General features: G+C 45.3%; 1 protein-coding gene across 2 annotated transcripts in view; it reads left to right on the top strand.

Annotated features, from left to right (window-relative positions):
- The window catches only part of SKAP1 (src kinase associated phosphoprotein 1), a 156384-nt gene that overhangs the window by 20247 nt on the left and 121725 nt on the right, over positions 1-14412 (top strand). For both annotated transcript variants that reach the window (XM_075171478.1, XM_075171479.1), the window contains one exon: positions 10830-10946. In XM_075171478.1, coding sequence (XP_075027579.1) covers positions 10830-10946 — 117 coding nt within the window. The remainder of the gene's footprint in view (positions 1-10829; positions 10947-14412) is intronic.

Here is a 14412-nt window from a genome sequence, read left to right on the forward strand (position 1 = left end):
CCATCAAAAATTCATCCCAAATGGTTTTGTCTGAAGTGCTGTGTATTTTCTGAATAGTAGCGTTCCTCAAAATATTCATAAGTAGTCAAAACATGCGAGAGAGCGAGGATTGTTGTTCCTGTTTATGAAATTTAGGAAAACTGAGGCTCAAGAAACGTGCTTAAGGTACCAGAGCATCTACAGGTGTGTCCAGGATCTGGGTCCAGATTTACTGCTTCTCCCACTCAGTGCCTTACCCCCAGAAAATGTCACCTCCCTGAAGCAGGGGGGGGAAATAAATATAAATGTATGGCAGGGAGGTGGGCTAAGGGACAAGTCGGGATAAAACATGACTTAAAAATTGGGAGCCTTCATGTTCCGTAAAAGGATTAAGTAAGTACCAGTGTGGAAAGTCTTAGTAGGCCACTTACCTCATAGTATATACTATTTAGATGAAGTGCGTATCGTTTTACCGCTATGGGCCCTACTTACTTTGGCTCGGATGCAGAGCACTTCATGGATCGCCAGTTATTTTCGGGGTTGGATGTTGTAGCAGTGCATGAGGTATGTATATGCCCGAGGTTTTCTTTCATTAACTGGCATTATACAATGGCCTCAAGTGTTAGATTTATGAAGTAGCTTTTCTATATAAAGCCTCAAATCTATTGAATTGAACTGAAGCGGAGCTGGATGGGAGACGGAACTGTGCATTTCCCTAAACCGCTGCTCCCTGGTATTGCATATTTGGTTCATGTAGTTATGACAAGTACAAGTAGCAAATCATTAAAGCAGCAAAAACACCATCTTTACTGTAAAGATCCCCTTTGAAGCTGAGGTAGAGTGTTCCTGAATTAATGGAGTGCATAGTGATTTTACTAAGTTTTATTTATAAAAAACCCTCTTTGCGTTGATGCCAAGAGTCTCCAGCTCAGTGGTAAGCAGGGTTCATACACAGAAACCTAGTCTAGATTTATGATGTGTTTGAAAACGCAAGGGAAAAAATATCCAATTGACAATATTTGTAACATATTGTTAAAATATCTATTCTATCGCCATGCGTGGAATTCTCCTGCTTTATAAACATGAGTGCCAGCTACAACCCTTGAAATGTCATAACACGTAGAGACAAAAAGAAAACAAAAAACTTTTGTTAGAATGCCTTCTAAAGTCCAAGATGTGTTTGGGTGGTGTGTGGAACAGAGTTAATTAATGAAAAATAAAATATACACGAAGGCATATGTTCTTTAACTTAAAAAAGAAAAGCTTTAATATCAACACTTTTGACAGCTCCCTTTATCAGCACTGAAGCTTTGCTTCCTGCAGCTCTGAGCGTGCAGTTCTTTGCCTCTGTGTATGTATTATATTCTGGGCAAACTAATCTGTGTAGAGACAGTATTTTTTGCATTGCAATCCCTCCTGTTTCATAGTTTTGCAAACTCTGAGCAGCTGCACAGCTTTGCTTTTACATGGACTTATAAATTATTCTGCTACCTAAGGTATTGTGCACAAATTTTGGAGGCAAGTAACGATTATAGGAGAAAACAGCACGCTTTGCTTGGAAAAATGTCATAGGTAGGAGGCAAGCGTCTGTGCTCTGGGAAGGGCTCTATGGAGGTGTATTTGCATTTTTATTTACATATATGCATAGAAAAACCAAGAGGTATGTGTAACTTTGAAACTGTTGCTATTGCATTTTGAGCGTTCAAACCAGAAACCAAGCCCCCCCTTTATCATGAAGCTTTAAAATCTTTTAAAAACCCGGGAGTCCAGGCCGAGGGCTGCAGCAGACCGTGCAGCACCCTTCCGCTGGAGAGGACGAGAAAACTTGGCAGAGCAGTTGGGTGTGCTGACATCCAGCCTCGTCCCAAGCCGGGGCTGGGACGAAGTCCCTCGACCCAGACTGCTCCAGCGAGCAGCCTTGGCTGTGGTTCTGTAGTGGTCAGAAATGGGTTTAGCTGGTTATGAGCGCACGGTAATTAAGGTGTTTACCTTTGGTTGAAATTCATATTGCTGTAGTGCAAGGAAATACAAAAGGTCTTTTCTGCATTTCTTGAAAATGTTAGGGGCTTTTTTCTTTTTGGGTGTGTTCATTGCATGAAACGAGGGAAGGAGAAGGGAAAAGCCTCCAAGAAAAAACATGTCATTTGATTAAAAAAACCCCTCGGGTGCGCTGTTATCTATCTTCACTTGGAGCCAGCAAATGAAGAACTTGCAGAATTTATAATAGGATTGGAAGACCAGCTAACAGCAACTAGCAGTTTGGCTGGGTTATTCTGCAGTTAAAAGTCAAAACTTTCATGACCTTTATTGAGAAGAATTAGGTTAATGAGGAGGGCTTTTTGAACTCTCTTTAAACCAGCCCATTGATTTAAAACTTCTTACAAACTTGAGGAAAGTTTCCTGGTTTGGATTACTAGGTGCTTCTTGGAGATCTCTAGTTCATTAATCAAAGTGTTCAAGCTACTGAGTCGCCCATAGTCCTCTGAAACCCATCCGAATTGTAACACCTTGGGGCAGAGCTTGCCCTCTTTGTTCACATTTAGCAGTGTCCCGTGCTTCCCGCCCCAGGGAAGTTCAGAGCACACCAGACTCTTAAGAGTAAAGCAATGCACCATAAAGAGGAAGGTATAAAAATGTCAGTAAAGATGCTAAATATACAGCAGTTTGGGGAGCCCCAGTAAGTTAAATATTAACAAGTTCTATTGCTCTCACTTTGGTCAGTTAATAAAATACTCTAATTATTAGATTGTCTAAATTGCCTGATGTGCAGCTTTGGAGATAGAGAGCCTTCTCAAATGAACCCTCTGTGTTTTCTGAACTTGTTTGCGTAATAGGAATGTGCTGCAGCTTTCTTTTTATAAAGAAATCTCAGGGGTTATTGTAATGTGCTTAAATGAACAGGCAGCCCAAGCGTTGCTCTGTGCTCATGCAGAACAGAAGAACGTTCAAGAAATTGCCCAACTGGGGATAGAGCACGAGAGTGTTCACATACACCATCACCTGAGCTTTCTCACAGTGGGTAATAGACCCTCCTGCTCCACAAAAATGGGGAAAAAGGATGTAAATTCTCTGTTTTGGCTGTTAAGACGTTTTGGAGCCCTTAGGAAAAGAAGTGCCCTGTTGTATACCTTTGAGCCTCGCTGGGGAGCGGGGAAATCGGTGCCCTCTGCATCCATAGCCCTCGCTCAGCTGGAGCAGGTTTGGGAGTGCAGCACTGGGTCCCGACTCCTGGGTCTTCCAAGCCTTCAGCTGGTTCAAATGTGGAGTTTTGAGTCTCTCTCCCCCCTCTTTCCCCAATGACTTCTGCATTGTTTTGGTTTGTAGAGCAGTAACCCCATGCAAATCATCTACAAAGTAGTAATTCTGCCCTTTAGTCAGACTCTATCCTCAAACACAACTGTAAAATCATCCTTTGCATTATCATAAATGCCTAATGGGCATCTTCTCCAGTCCCTAGAGTGCCTATGGCGCTGCTGTACGCTCCTCTCTTCGCATTCGCTGTCCGTACTTATTTTTTCTTAACAGTGAAAATTGCTGCAGATACGGGCAAGACAGCCTCCTTGTGTCTTGTCATTGGAATATGCTCGCTAAACTCCAGCTCCCTCGTGGGTTAGTTCTGCTTATTCCTTGTTCGCTTGGAAGGGTTTCGGCAAAGAAAATATGCTGAACCGACTGACACTGCAATGGATGCTACCCAAAACTATTTGGCCTGTGGTCTCCTCTTTTGTACATCTTTTTTTAGATCCCAGACTGCATTTGCAGAACTGTGTGTTAATTATTGCACTTGCACAAGCGTGGGGCCTGGCTTCACAGACACGGTTTTGCTGTGTTCCTAGCAGAGCTGGTACCTCAGAAGACGAACTGAAGTGCAGATTTGTGATCGTCCTCTGCCTCAGTATCCCCATCCTTTAAATGAAGACCTTCTCTCTTGAAAGAGCCTCACGAGGAATAATTTATTAGTGGACAGAAATACAAACTGTTGGTAGCTTTAGGCTGCTTTTGCTCACATTGGATGGGCTTTGTATTTCACTGATGTGTTACTGGGTCATAAAAGAAAGAATAAATCTTGTTTACTTGTTTACATCCCGTGGGAATCTTCTGCTGCGCTGGGTTTCAGGCTTGTTCCTAGCAAGACTGCAATGTGCTGCGCTTCCCCTGTCAGGCAGCTGTTCTGCGTAGCTGCTGCCCACTTGAGAGGCAGAATATGCAGTGCCTCTACTGAAAGGGTGCCAAGGATCGCAAGAGAGGAGCTGGAGGGAGGAAGTTAGAGGGGGAGGGAGGGAGAGAGCAAACACGCGGGGAGAAAAGGAAGAGAAAACTGGAGAGGAGAGCTCAGCTGGGGAATGACACAAGGGGCTGGCAGGGGATTAGAAAGTACAGAGTAATGGGAGAGATGTGGCGTGAGCTCAGCAGCTTCTTTGTGTTTCCACGGGTTTGGGGGGATATCTAGGCCCCCCAGCCTCATCAGCTATTTGGATTCATGAGAAGGAGCTTTGCTGTCTCGCAGAGCAGCCCTGCCAAAGTTTTCTTTCGGGCAAGGCTTGCAAGCTGCAAACTTCTTAATGTCATTTGTGGGGTGGCCTTTTTGGTGTGTGAGTAGGACTTGGGTTTTCTATTGTTGTTGCTTGCTTTTTTCCTTTTTAGAAATAAACTCATCATCAGTTGTGGGAAGACTTTGGTTTGAAAATCTGCATATCAGACTAAAGGTCTACAAATTAATAACTTCCAGGTTATTTTCTGTTTTGTATAATCATGAAGTTTCTTTGCCATGTGACAGGGAGAGAAAATAATTTAACCCCAGCCTGCTCTGAACTTCTTGTCCTCCTTTGGGGTTATTCTCTCGAAGCTGAGAGTTCAAAACTTGAATTCCTTTCAGTGTAATAAAATACTTGGACCCCGTAGGGCTCTGATTTTTACCCCCCTGACAACAGGAGTAGTTTTTGCACCCTAGAAAGCTGCTATTTTCCTCTCTCCATGCTTTAAGAAGTCTGCTGTTGCATTGCCCGGCTCCTGCCTGAGGGAATTCCTTAATCCCAGGAAGTTTGTTGCCTTTCTCTGCCCATCAGTGGGTTAAGGCTGTGCTGGCTGGCAGCGGTGCAGGGTTTCTGCCTGGCTGGAGGTGGCCGCGCATCCCCCCCCCCCCCGCCCCGGCTGGTGCCGCGCATCCCCCCGGCTGATGCTGCGCGCTGCAGCCCGACCTGCTGGGCACACGGGATCATTGCATCCCCGAAACCCGGCACAGGCAGCCCCGGCACGGCACCAGCGAGCCTTCTGCAAAAGAGCTTCCCTCTTTCTAGTTGGTTTTTAACATAAGTGGCATTTTTAGTGGACCATTAATTTGCTTTTACTAAGTGTAATTAGCAAAAACTGGATACTGAGTGAACAAAATGAGGCTTGGACTGGATTCACTTGTCCTGTTTGGGTCGACGTTTCTAAAACAATGATAAATCGGCTTCTCCTGTGTGCGAGGAGGTCCCTCGCTTTGCTTTTGACCCCATTGCCGTGAGGTAGACCTGTCCCGCTGATAAAACAGCGTCAGCAGAGACGGGCCCTGCTCTTGCCGTGGCCTTGTGTATCTTGTGAGCCAGGGACAAAGTTATTTTCCTTCTGTGGATGATCTCCACATCCAAAAAAATATTTATTAAGCAGGATAAACACTTTGAGATCTGTAGATAAAGAAATTTCTCTTGTACTTTGTTAATAATACCACTGTTGTTGGTCCAGCCCAGGGAGGAGAGGACGGTCATGTACACGTATCACAGTGATGTGCAACAGAAAAGATGGGATTTTCCGGCAAATGTAACGTTACCTGGGCACTGGCACTATAAGGGGGTCAGTAGTCTGTATGAAGAAGGTGCAGAAAATCTGCATCCACCAAAACCTCAGCTATTCACGTATTAATCATAGGGACTAACCACACAGATCCAAATGGGCGCTTAGGAGCCGATGAAGCCTTTAAGGCATTCAAAAAAGAAACATCATACATTTTCTAGCACATAAATGTGTTTAAAAAGGTATATAATTTATAATAGCAATGTTGACAGAGCTTTAACTACATTACAAAAGCTAAACTATAATATATTTACATGTGAGCAGTACTTACTGTGTGGGTGCGTCTCTGTTGATGTGTTTCCATGTGATTCTCCATAATTTCAGCAAGTGATTGTAGTAAGGGATATTAAACCATAGTATTGATAATACTTTTACAGCTCTGCTTTGGGAAATGCATTACTGCTAAATTAGTCCCTGAAAATCTAGAGATATTAACACTGTCGAGCATGAAGGCAGATGGGATTTGGATCAGAGACCTTTATTTGTAGTATGGTACTAAGGAGTCATTACTTTAAAGCAGGAACTTCGTTTCCTTGAATATTAACTTGAGTTGGGGATTTTACTTCCGCTTTGGCACGAACAAGCTTATCATAAAAGCGTAAATGGAACTTGCTTGGTATTGATTTTTCTTATGCTCTAAAAAGATGCTTAATGAAACTCTAGGTACCTAGATAAAGACCTTCGCTGAATGCAAAGTAAGCTTAATTGCAGTTCCCTTAACAAGCTACTGGAGATGAATTTTTTTTCTACTACAAAGCCCTTTCACCTGTTTAGATTGTTTCTCTTCCTGTGTGTGCCAGGATGCATTAATTCAGCTTCCCCCCCATCCCATGAGGGGCAAACTGCAGCTTAAAGAAAGGAAAACTTCTTTGCCGGTTTGCGTGTGGAAAAAATTTCAGTCTTGGGGAACGTGATTTTTGAGGTCTCAATACGGGGTTTTAGTCTTAAGAGAGAGTAGCTGTCCCTCTCTTCTGCAGAAGGGGAGACGGGTGTGGAGGCACGTTCTGACGCTGCACAACAGAATCGTAGCAAAAGCAGAACCTGAACTGAGGTTTTTCTAGCGTTTGTCCTAAGATCTGTCATCTGGCGGACCCTGCAGCCATGCCAGAGGTAGGACTTTCATTTTACCCTCTGGCATTGCAAGCCCCAAAGCAAATAGGAAGGGTAGGTTCAGATCATTCCCTTCCTTGCAGAGAGCAGCGTTTGTGCTCTTGAGGTTGTGGAGAAGGGAGCAACAGTGCGTTCCCTGATCGCAGTGACCCTTTCTCCTGTAGGTCCTGCCTGTGCTGCTTGCTCGGAGCCCTGTTCATGCCTAATGAGGTTCTTTTTGTTCTCTTCTTGGTAATTTTTTCTCCTCCCCCAAAGCAGGGGGTCTGCCAGAGGCTGCGTCTCTGCCTGATGCCAGGTCCGTGCGACGTCCGCGGGTCCTGCAGGGACCTGGTGTGACTGATGTGACCTGCCTGCCGCTGCTGTCCGAAGTCACTGCGCTCTGAATTGCCACCCCCTCTTCTGCTGGGGACACCCCCGTCACCAGAGACACAGCCTGTCCCCTCTGCAGTTTGCTCAGTCGATACGTGTAAAGCATGATATCTGTGTTAATTACACAGAATGCCTTCAAGCCCCTCTTTCTGCTGCTGTGCGAGAAACTGTTTCTGCAGAAAATGTCAGAAAGCTGAAAGATGGCATACTATCTTTTTTTTTTTTTTCCCTGTGCCACAACTATCCATGAAGCAAGCAAGCCGGGTATTTAGCACACTCGAGGGTAGCCAAACAGTGCCAGGGGAGCCCCTGGATGAGGTGTAAGCCCAAGAAACCTCTTGCTCTTTCCCTTAGAGTCAATCTTGCTTTTGTTCATGCTCCAAAGAGCGATAAGTTGGGGAATTTTGCTGAGGATTTGAGTAGGAAGATAGAGCAGCTTTGCGTCAGGTGCAGAGTAATTATTTGCTGGGGTTCTGTGCTATTTGGTTTTTATTCCCTGTGTTTTCATTAAAAGCTAATGAGTTTTTTCTTCATTCAGAACAATAGCTTGGCCCCTGACAAGTTGTTGGTTATTTTTTCTGCTTGGACTCAACTAGCTGTTGCTGCTCCATAAACTTTATGGAGAAGCGGATTAAAGCACAAGAAGTTCTCGTAATGCAAATCCAAATGGAAAGGAAATAGGATTCGTTTTAAGTAGCTACGTGTGCAGGGTTTTTGTTGATCTTTCTTTGTTACTGAAACCATAAGTGGTGTTTGAAAATATTCCTAATACTAAACCAAACAAAATGCCTTTGTTTGTATTGATTTGTGTTGCAGTAGTCACACAATTTGGAGTCCTGCTGCGCTTGGCATGACACACGTATGTACACGCTGCAGCCTGGGTGTATTTGAGTGGGTTATGGAAGCTTGCGTGAACACGTGAAACCCCAGTTTCCACTCCTGCATGGGGACAGCAAGAAAGAGCCCATTTATGGTGACAACCCCCCTGTACGGTATTTCATGCCTGGGAATTATTCTGCCAAAACAGAGACCTGTGGCTTGATTCCTCCCCGTGGATGATGTGTGTACCGGCTTCTCCTGCCGTTAAAGCCCGTGACTTATTCTTGCAAGTAACTTTCCTGATTGGGCCCTTGTTCTTGTTCCGAATGGTTTACTGCAGCCACGCACCGCTGCGTGAGCCGTGCCTCCCCAGCGCGGCGGCTGCACCGTGCCACGCTGCCTCCTGCTAGTCGGAAACCAGAAACAGTTTGCTCGTTATCGCAATAATCCTGCACCTGTACCTCGTTACAGGGGACCACCTGTTACCTCGGCGCTTGTTTGAAAAGCTGGGTTTAATATGGTGCAGTTTGGTTGGAAGAAAATGTTCTTTTTAAGGGGCTTGAACGGGCTCATGGAAACTGTCCTGTAGTGCTGGCATCCTCACATCGCTGCAGACAGTCGAGCCCCAGCACTGCAGCGCGGCGCTGAGGAAGGCTCCTCGTTAGAATGAACGCCGTGTTTCCTACGCCACTGAGCTCTTGCTATTTGGTAGCAGCTTTTTATATAGGTTTTTTAGAGCCTTTTTATTTGAGGATCTCAAAATGCTACGGTAAAACAGGGAAGAAACATCCCCTTGTCACACACAACTGAGCAAAGCACTGAAATGACTTCTCCAAGGTCAGGCGGTCAGTGGTGTGCTCACGGATGCGCTCCGCTTCCCAGAGCCTGGCCAGCGGAGCGGGGGGTTTCAGTCTCTGCTTTTTAACCCCTAATTGTTGTTTTTTTTTTTTTTTTTCCTCGTGGAGGTGCATGCATGACTTTCAGTTTGTTGTGGCAGAGAGGAACGTGCTTTGCTTACTCTCCGTGATTTAGAAGTAGTCTGTGGATGGAAGACGACTGCAGCACCAGCTCTGCTGATGTCTGATCCCGCAGGAGGGATGAGAGCCTGCCCTTTTGGGCCAGGGACCTGCAGCTTTCGTCTTGGCGTCAGAGATTAGTAATGCAGATGCTGGATGATGCACCTCCCAAAAGGAGAAAAGTTATTTTCTGAATTTCCTTTTTCTCTGGAATCTGATGTTCCGCACTGCGTGCTGGGGTGGCTGCTGGAAGCAAGCGAGCGTAGAGCTGGGAAAAGATTTGATTACTCCTTGGGCTTTTCCCCTGTTGGGAAAGTTGTACTGGCTTAAAGGGGGGACTGCCAGGGACCCCTCTGTTCAGTCATTGACCCCCATAGGCCTTTGGTAGATCTCAAAGTCAGATCTTCAGTTTTTCCAGACCTTTGAGCTTTTAGTATCAGCAAGACTATCATGGTGTCTGGCACTCAGTGTGATTTGTTTTTTAAGGAACTGATCTGTGGGAGGACAATCTTGTGTGCGTTATGTTCTTCACAGCCAGATTGCTCCTTTTGGTGAAGAATTGAAGTTTTGTTGAAAACGTGTCCTTGAACGCAGGAGCCTGGGCTCTCCGAGAGCTTTGTGCTCAGAGCAAGCAAGGGAAGGTTGCAACCTGGGATGTTGAAAATAAAGCACATCCAAAATACTGTGTCCTGTCTTCCTGCAGCTGGAGACTTCACGGCGTCTCCACTGTCTTTCTTGGTGGGAGGAAGAGCGTTATAACCCTCCGTTCCAGGCCTTGGACCCTTTCATCAGTGCTTGATTTAAACTGTGGGGCACAGTTCCTCTGTTTGCTGAGATAAAACTTGTTTTTAGTGTTTGAACACAATTAACATCAGCTGAAAACTCACCTTTTGTGCTGTTTGTTGTGTGTTGAATGAGTAAGCAGCTGTCTTTGCCTCTGTTATCAGCCGTCTGGGCTGTGTGTATTCAGGAAATGTAGGGCAAAAGCTTGAAAGACCACTTTTTTGCTTTGTTTAGGGTGAGTAGTATTTTCTTCTGCAGGTAGGCTAGCTGCACTCCATTGATACGAAAATTTGGTATTAACATTTGTCACTGTAGTATCTAAGGGCCTCCTGCATAAAATCCAGTATCAGTAGCAAATTCCCTAGCAAAATGTCCGCTTACAGAAAAATTCAGTGCAACCTCAAGTACGGGGAGGTAACAGCTTCTGCCTCGCACACAGCCGATTGCTTTGTTCATTTGTATGTGACTGCCTGTCGTAGGGAGTCAATGGTTTTTGCCCCGCCACTCTTCAATAAAGGATCTCAGAACTTTTTCTTACAATATAGGAAGATTCTTCACTCTAGTGAAGCGGGTAGCTTCATTTTACAGATGGATGATTTGTGCAGAGGTCATGTACTGAGGGCAAGAACAAGGAATTGGACGTAGCTCTGGTAGTTTGGCCCCGAGACTGGTATTTCCAGCCTCCCTTGTATGCCCCCCAGGGGTGAAGTCTGTACGTGTCCAGCATGAGTGTTCCTGCTGCAGGAATGTGCCACCTTGGCCCTAACTGATGAATCTGGCACAAAAGTGGTTTTGGGTTTTGTAGAGAACTTCAGTGGAAGGTGGGAACCACGAGGAAACATGTCTCACGGTGTAGGCAATAAGATCTGGATTTAGAAATGACTCCTTTTCACTGAAATCAGGCTCTCCTTCTCTTTCTAGGAGAGGATCAGTATGACGCTGGCTTTGGACAGGACAGTTCTGATGAAAATCAGAGCTGGAGTTTGGCTCCTTCCATGACATCTGATGCGTCACTTCCATCAGACTTCCAGGATGATGGTAAGTCACTGATGTTTTTTGAAGTCCTTGAGTGAAGAAGATGGAAAGGTAAGTGCAATCTAGTATGACTTGCTTGTTGTCATTCATCCATCTCATAACGCTGGAGGTGTTTTGGGGTTTTTTTGTTGTTTGTTAATGGTACCTGTTTTATCAATGACTATAAAATGTTATAGTGATCCTGAATTTAATATTGCTAAGTTAAATGTATTTCTTGATTATCTTGGTGCAAAGTGGAGTTGGTTGTTCTATTTTGGATTGACAACAGTGATGGAAAAGAGCAGAATTTGACCCGGTGGCTAGCATTTCGCAAAGTTAACGTGCAACTTTTGGGTGTGTTCCTTCTTGGGTGCTCAGCCTCACACTTTAAAGGGTCTTCTCAAACCTTGTCTCCCCCTACCCTTTGAAAATTAAACCTCTTTAAGGTGCTTTGCTTTGGAGAGCCTTTTGTGGGACCTTCTAGTGCTTGGGAATTTGGGCTTCTTCCTGCGGGTGTGGAAGGGCTCCCAGCCGGGCGGTGGATGGGAGCTGGCATCCGAGGCCAAGGGCGCTTTCCAAAGCATTGAAGGGCAGGTGGGGGCTTTCTGGGCAAAGAGTTGCTGCGATGCTCACGTCTGCTTGTGAGTGGCGGTTTAGGGAGTGATGGATTTGCGATGTGCTATTGAAATTGAAGCCTAAGAGCTGAGATTGTTCTGATCTTCTCAGGGGTTATCTTGGGGCCCCGGTGAAGGCTTGACGGCTTTGGTCTCAGATTCTCAATCTCCGCTTCCCACAGATCTTGTTTCCTCCTCCTCTTTCACTTCCCTTGCACTTTCCCCCCGTGCTCTCTTACCCCCCCACCTTGTCCTTCCTCTTTCATTTTCTCTGCTTCGGACCCTCCTCTTCTCCACCTCTCTCTGCTCAATGTAGTCTTTCATGTCTACTCCCACTCTTGTTAGGAATCGGTAGTCATCAGTCAAGAATACAAAGAAATGAGGATTTATTTGGGACGAGGCCATAAGAGCTGATGGGCACCAAAGTTAGCTGCTTTGCGCAGTGCAAAACGCTAGGCATGTCTGCTGTATGTGTTGATTTATGCCATAAAATAAATGTCTTTGTTCAGGCTGATTAGAGACGAGGTTGGTCTGATAGTTAGCTAGTAATTGCAGCATGAAAAGAGGTGTGGAGTTTGGGATTGGTCGTTTTAAATAATCTGTGTGCGCAGATATGATGCACTTATGCAGAGTGCGGATGGAGAACGTGTGACAAGGATAATGGATGTTGGCCTAAATGGGACATGAAAGGGTGCTGAAGACCTCAAGCTTGGCCTCGTCAGGCGAGCAATGTCTTTATGAAGTCTAGGGTTTCTCCTGGCGTGTTTATTAAGCTTGTCTAAGGAGGTATTTGCTTTGCTAACTTTGAGTGGTGGTTTTTGGCAGCTCTAAGGGGCAGAGTTTGACATAACACTTGCAAGGTATGCAAACACTTGGCACCACTGGAAGTTTTCAGACACAGATGAAATGCCAGGCTCGATGGAAGGATGCCCGACTGGGTGAATGGCGAGGAGATTGATAACATAGAAAAATTACATACTACAAAAAGGAGGGAAAAAAGCTGGCGTCCCGAGCAGTTACGTTAAAATGAGGTGTTAGTTCTTGGAAACGGGTAAGAGTGCTGAATAACAGCAAACCATGGGCTTGACTTTGTGTGTGTTCCTTCTGGATGAACGTTGAGCAATTTTGGCTGATTGGATGCAGGCTGTTGGTAGCCTGAAACAGTAATATTAAAGGGAAAAAAGGTTGAACACAGGATTTTTGGAACCTTTTCTTTGCCCTGCCGTGGTTTATAGGGACATCATCAGAATGAATTTTTCTAGATGCCTGCCAGTGGGATGGGTATGGATCGGGGTTGTGATTTCCTCTGGGTTTTTGAATTTCCGGGATGACTTACTATCAGATTTTCTTGTTTACTTGGGGGATTTTTTTTTTTTGCTTGCTTGTTTTCTTTGCTTACTTTTTTCACTATAGAGGGTGAAAGCACAATGATTTTTTTTTTTTTTTTTAAATGAAGTCAATCACCTGAGAGTTTAAATCATTACTTCAGAGAAGTGGATTAAGCTAACGGGTGTGTCAAAGAGTCTTGATTCCTGAGTTAGAACATCCTTGTGGGAAAAGTAGAAAGTTTTAAGACTGCATGAACTGATTTTCACCATGATCAAAGTTTGCCTTGGCTTCTCTGAGTGTGCAAACCTTCATTTTCACTGTGCCCCTTTTTGCTTCCGCACTCTCTTCTCCACTTAGCCGGCAAGGTCCCTGGAGCAGGCCCCCTGCTCCTGCGTTCTAGTTCAGAGCCTGGGCCACGATGGACCCTCGGGGTGCTGCTGTCACACGGATAAGTGACCGAGAGCTGCTCCTTTCGGGCGGCACAGGTGGCTGATGCACGGGGTAATCCATCTAGCTATGGCCAGAAGAAGAAATTGGCCGGTTGTGGGAACATACTTATCATTCCTGTGGCTTTTTTCCATCCCTTCTTAGCCCTGTTTTGCAACAACAAGAGGTTATGTCCTTAGGTGCAGCCCACAGCACTGTTAAAGGCTGCTATCGTCCACCTTCCTGAATTTCCCAACTTTATTAATTCAGGGTTTTAATGGAAGCAGGTCTCTGGCTGGGATGATGCTCACTTCTGCCTCTCCTTGCTAGGAAAAATGGGGGAGTTTGGAGGCAAGGGAATGGCACCACTGTTCATTTTGAACACTTTTCCTTGCTTGAACTTCTCGTGGGAATCGGAGAACCTTCAAAGTTGTCTCTGGAGGGAGCAAGAGGGACTGAGCGAGTTGGGGATGACTTTACTCAATGAGGCATGGCCCAGCTCTATAGGATCGTCCCTAATGAGTGATTAAGAAGCTAATGTTTGTACAGTGCTGGGAGGCTGGGAAGCACTGTGGAAGTGCTAAGTACTGTTATAATGATAAGTATTTCTTAGGAGGCACTTCCCATGTAATGTACTCTGCTCAGACCACTTGAAGACTTTTCAAAAATGTTTTGTCTTTTAAACTGGTAGATCACTTAATTTGCCAGTGTTTGTTCAGTTAGTTTTACTGAAGCATAAGGTAGATACCCCGGCGTCCTGAGGGGTAGGAGATGCGCATCTTTGATATTTGAAACTTCTAGATATGGCTTTATCAGTTGGGGTTTCCCGTGGCGGTGCTTCTGCAGTCCTTACAGAGCATCAGATCTCTTGCTGGAGGGATGCTGAGCCAGGATCCAACGATTCACGCGGTGTCACGGTGAGATCACACGGAGCTGAGGGGGTGAGGGCCACCGCGGCCTCTGCCCCCGCGCCTGGCTGTCGGCTGTACTGCCGTGTCACTACAACATAAGCGACAATATATTTTCTTTTATATTACACGGGTATCCGTTAGCGTGTGGAAGGGAGCATAACTCACAGTGACAGGAATGTACTTTACGGGTTCTGTTAGGCATGGTCTCTG

Source organism: Calonectris borealis, chromosome 22 (genome assembly GCF_964195595.1).
Source record: "Calonectris borealis chromosome 22, bCalBor7.hap1.2, whole genome shotgun sequence".
Taxonomy (NCBI): Eukaryota; Metazoa; Chordata; class Aves; order Procellariiformes; family Procellariidae; genus Calonectris; species Calonectris borealis.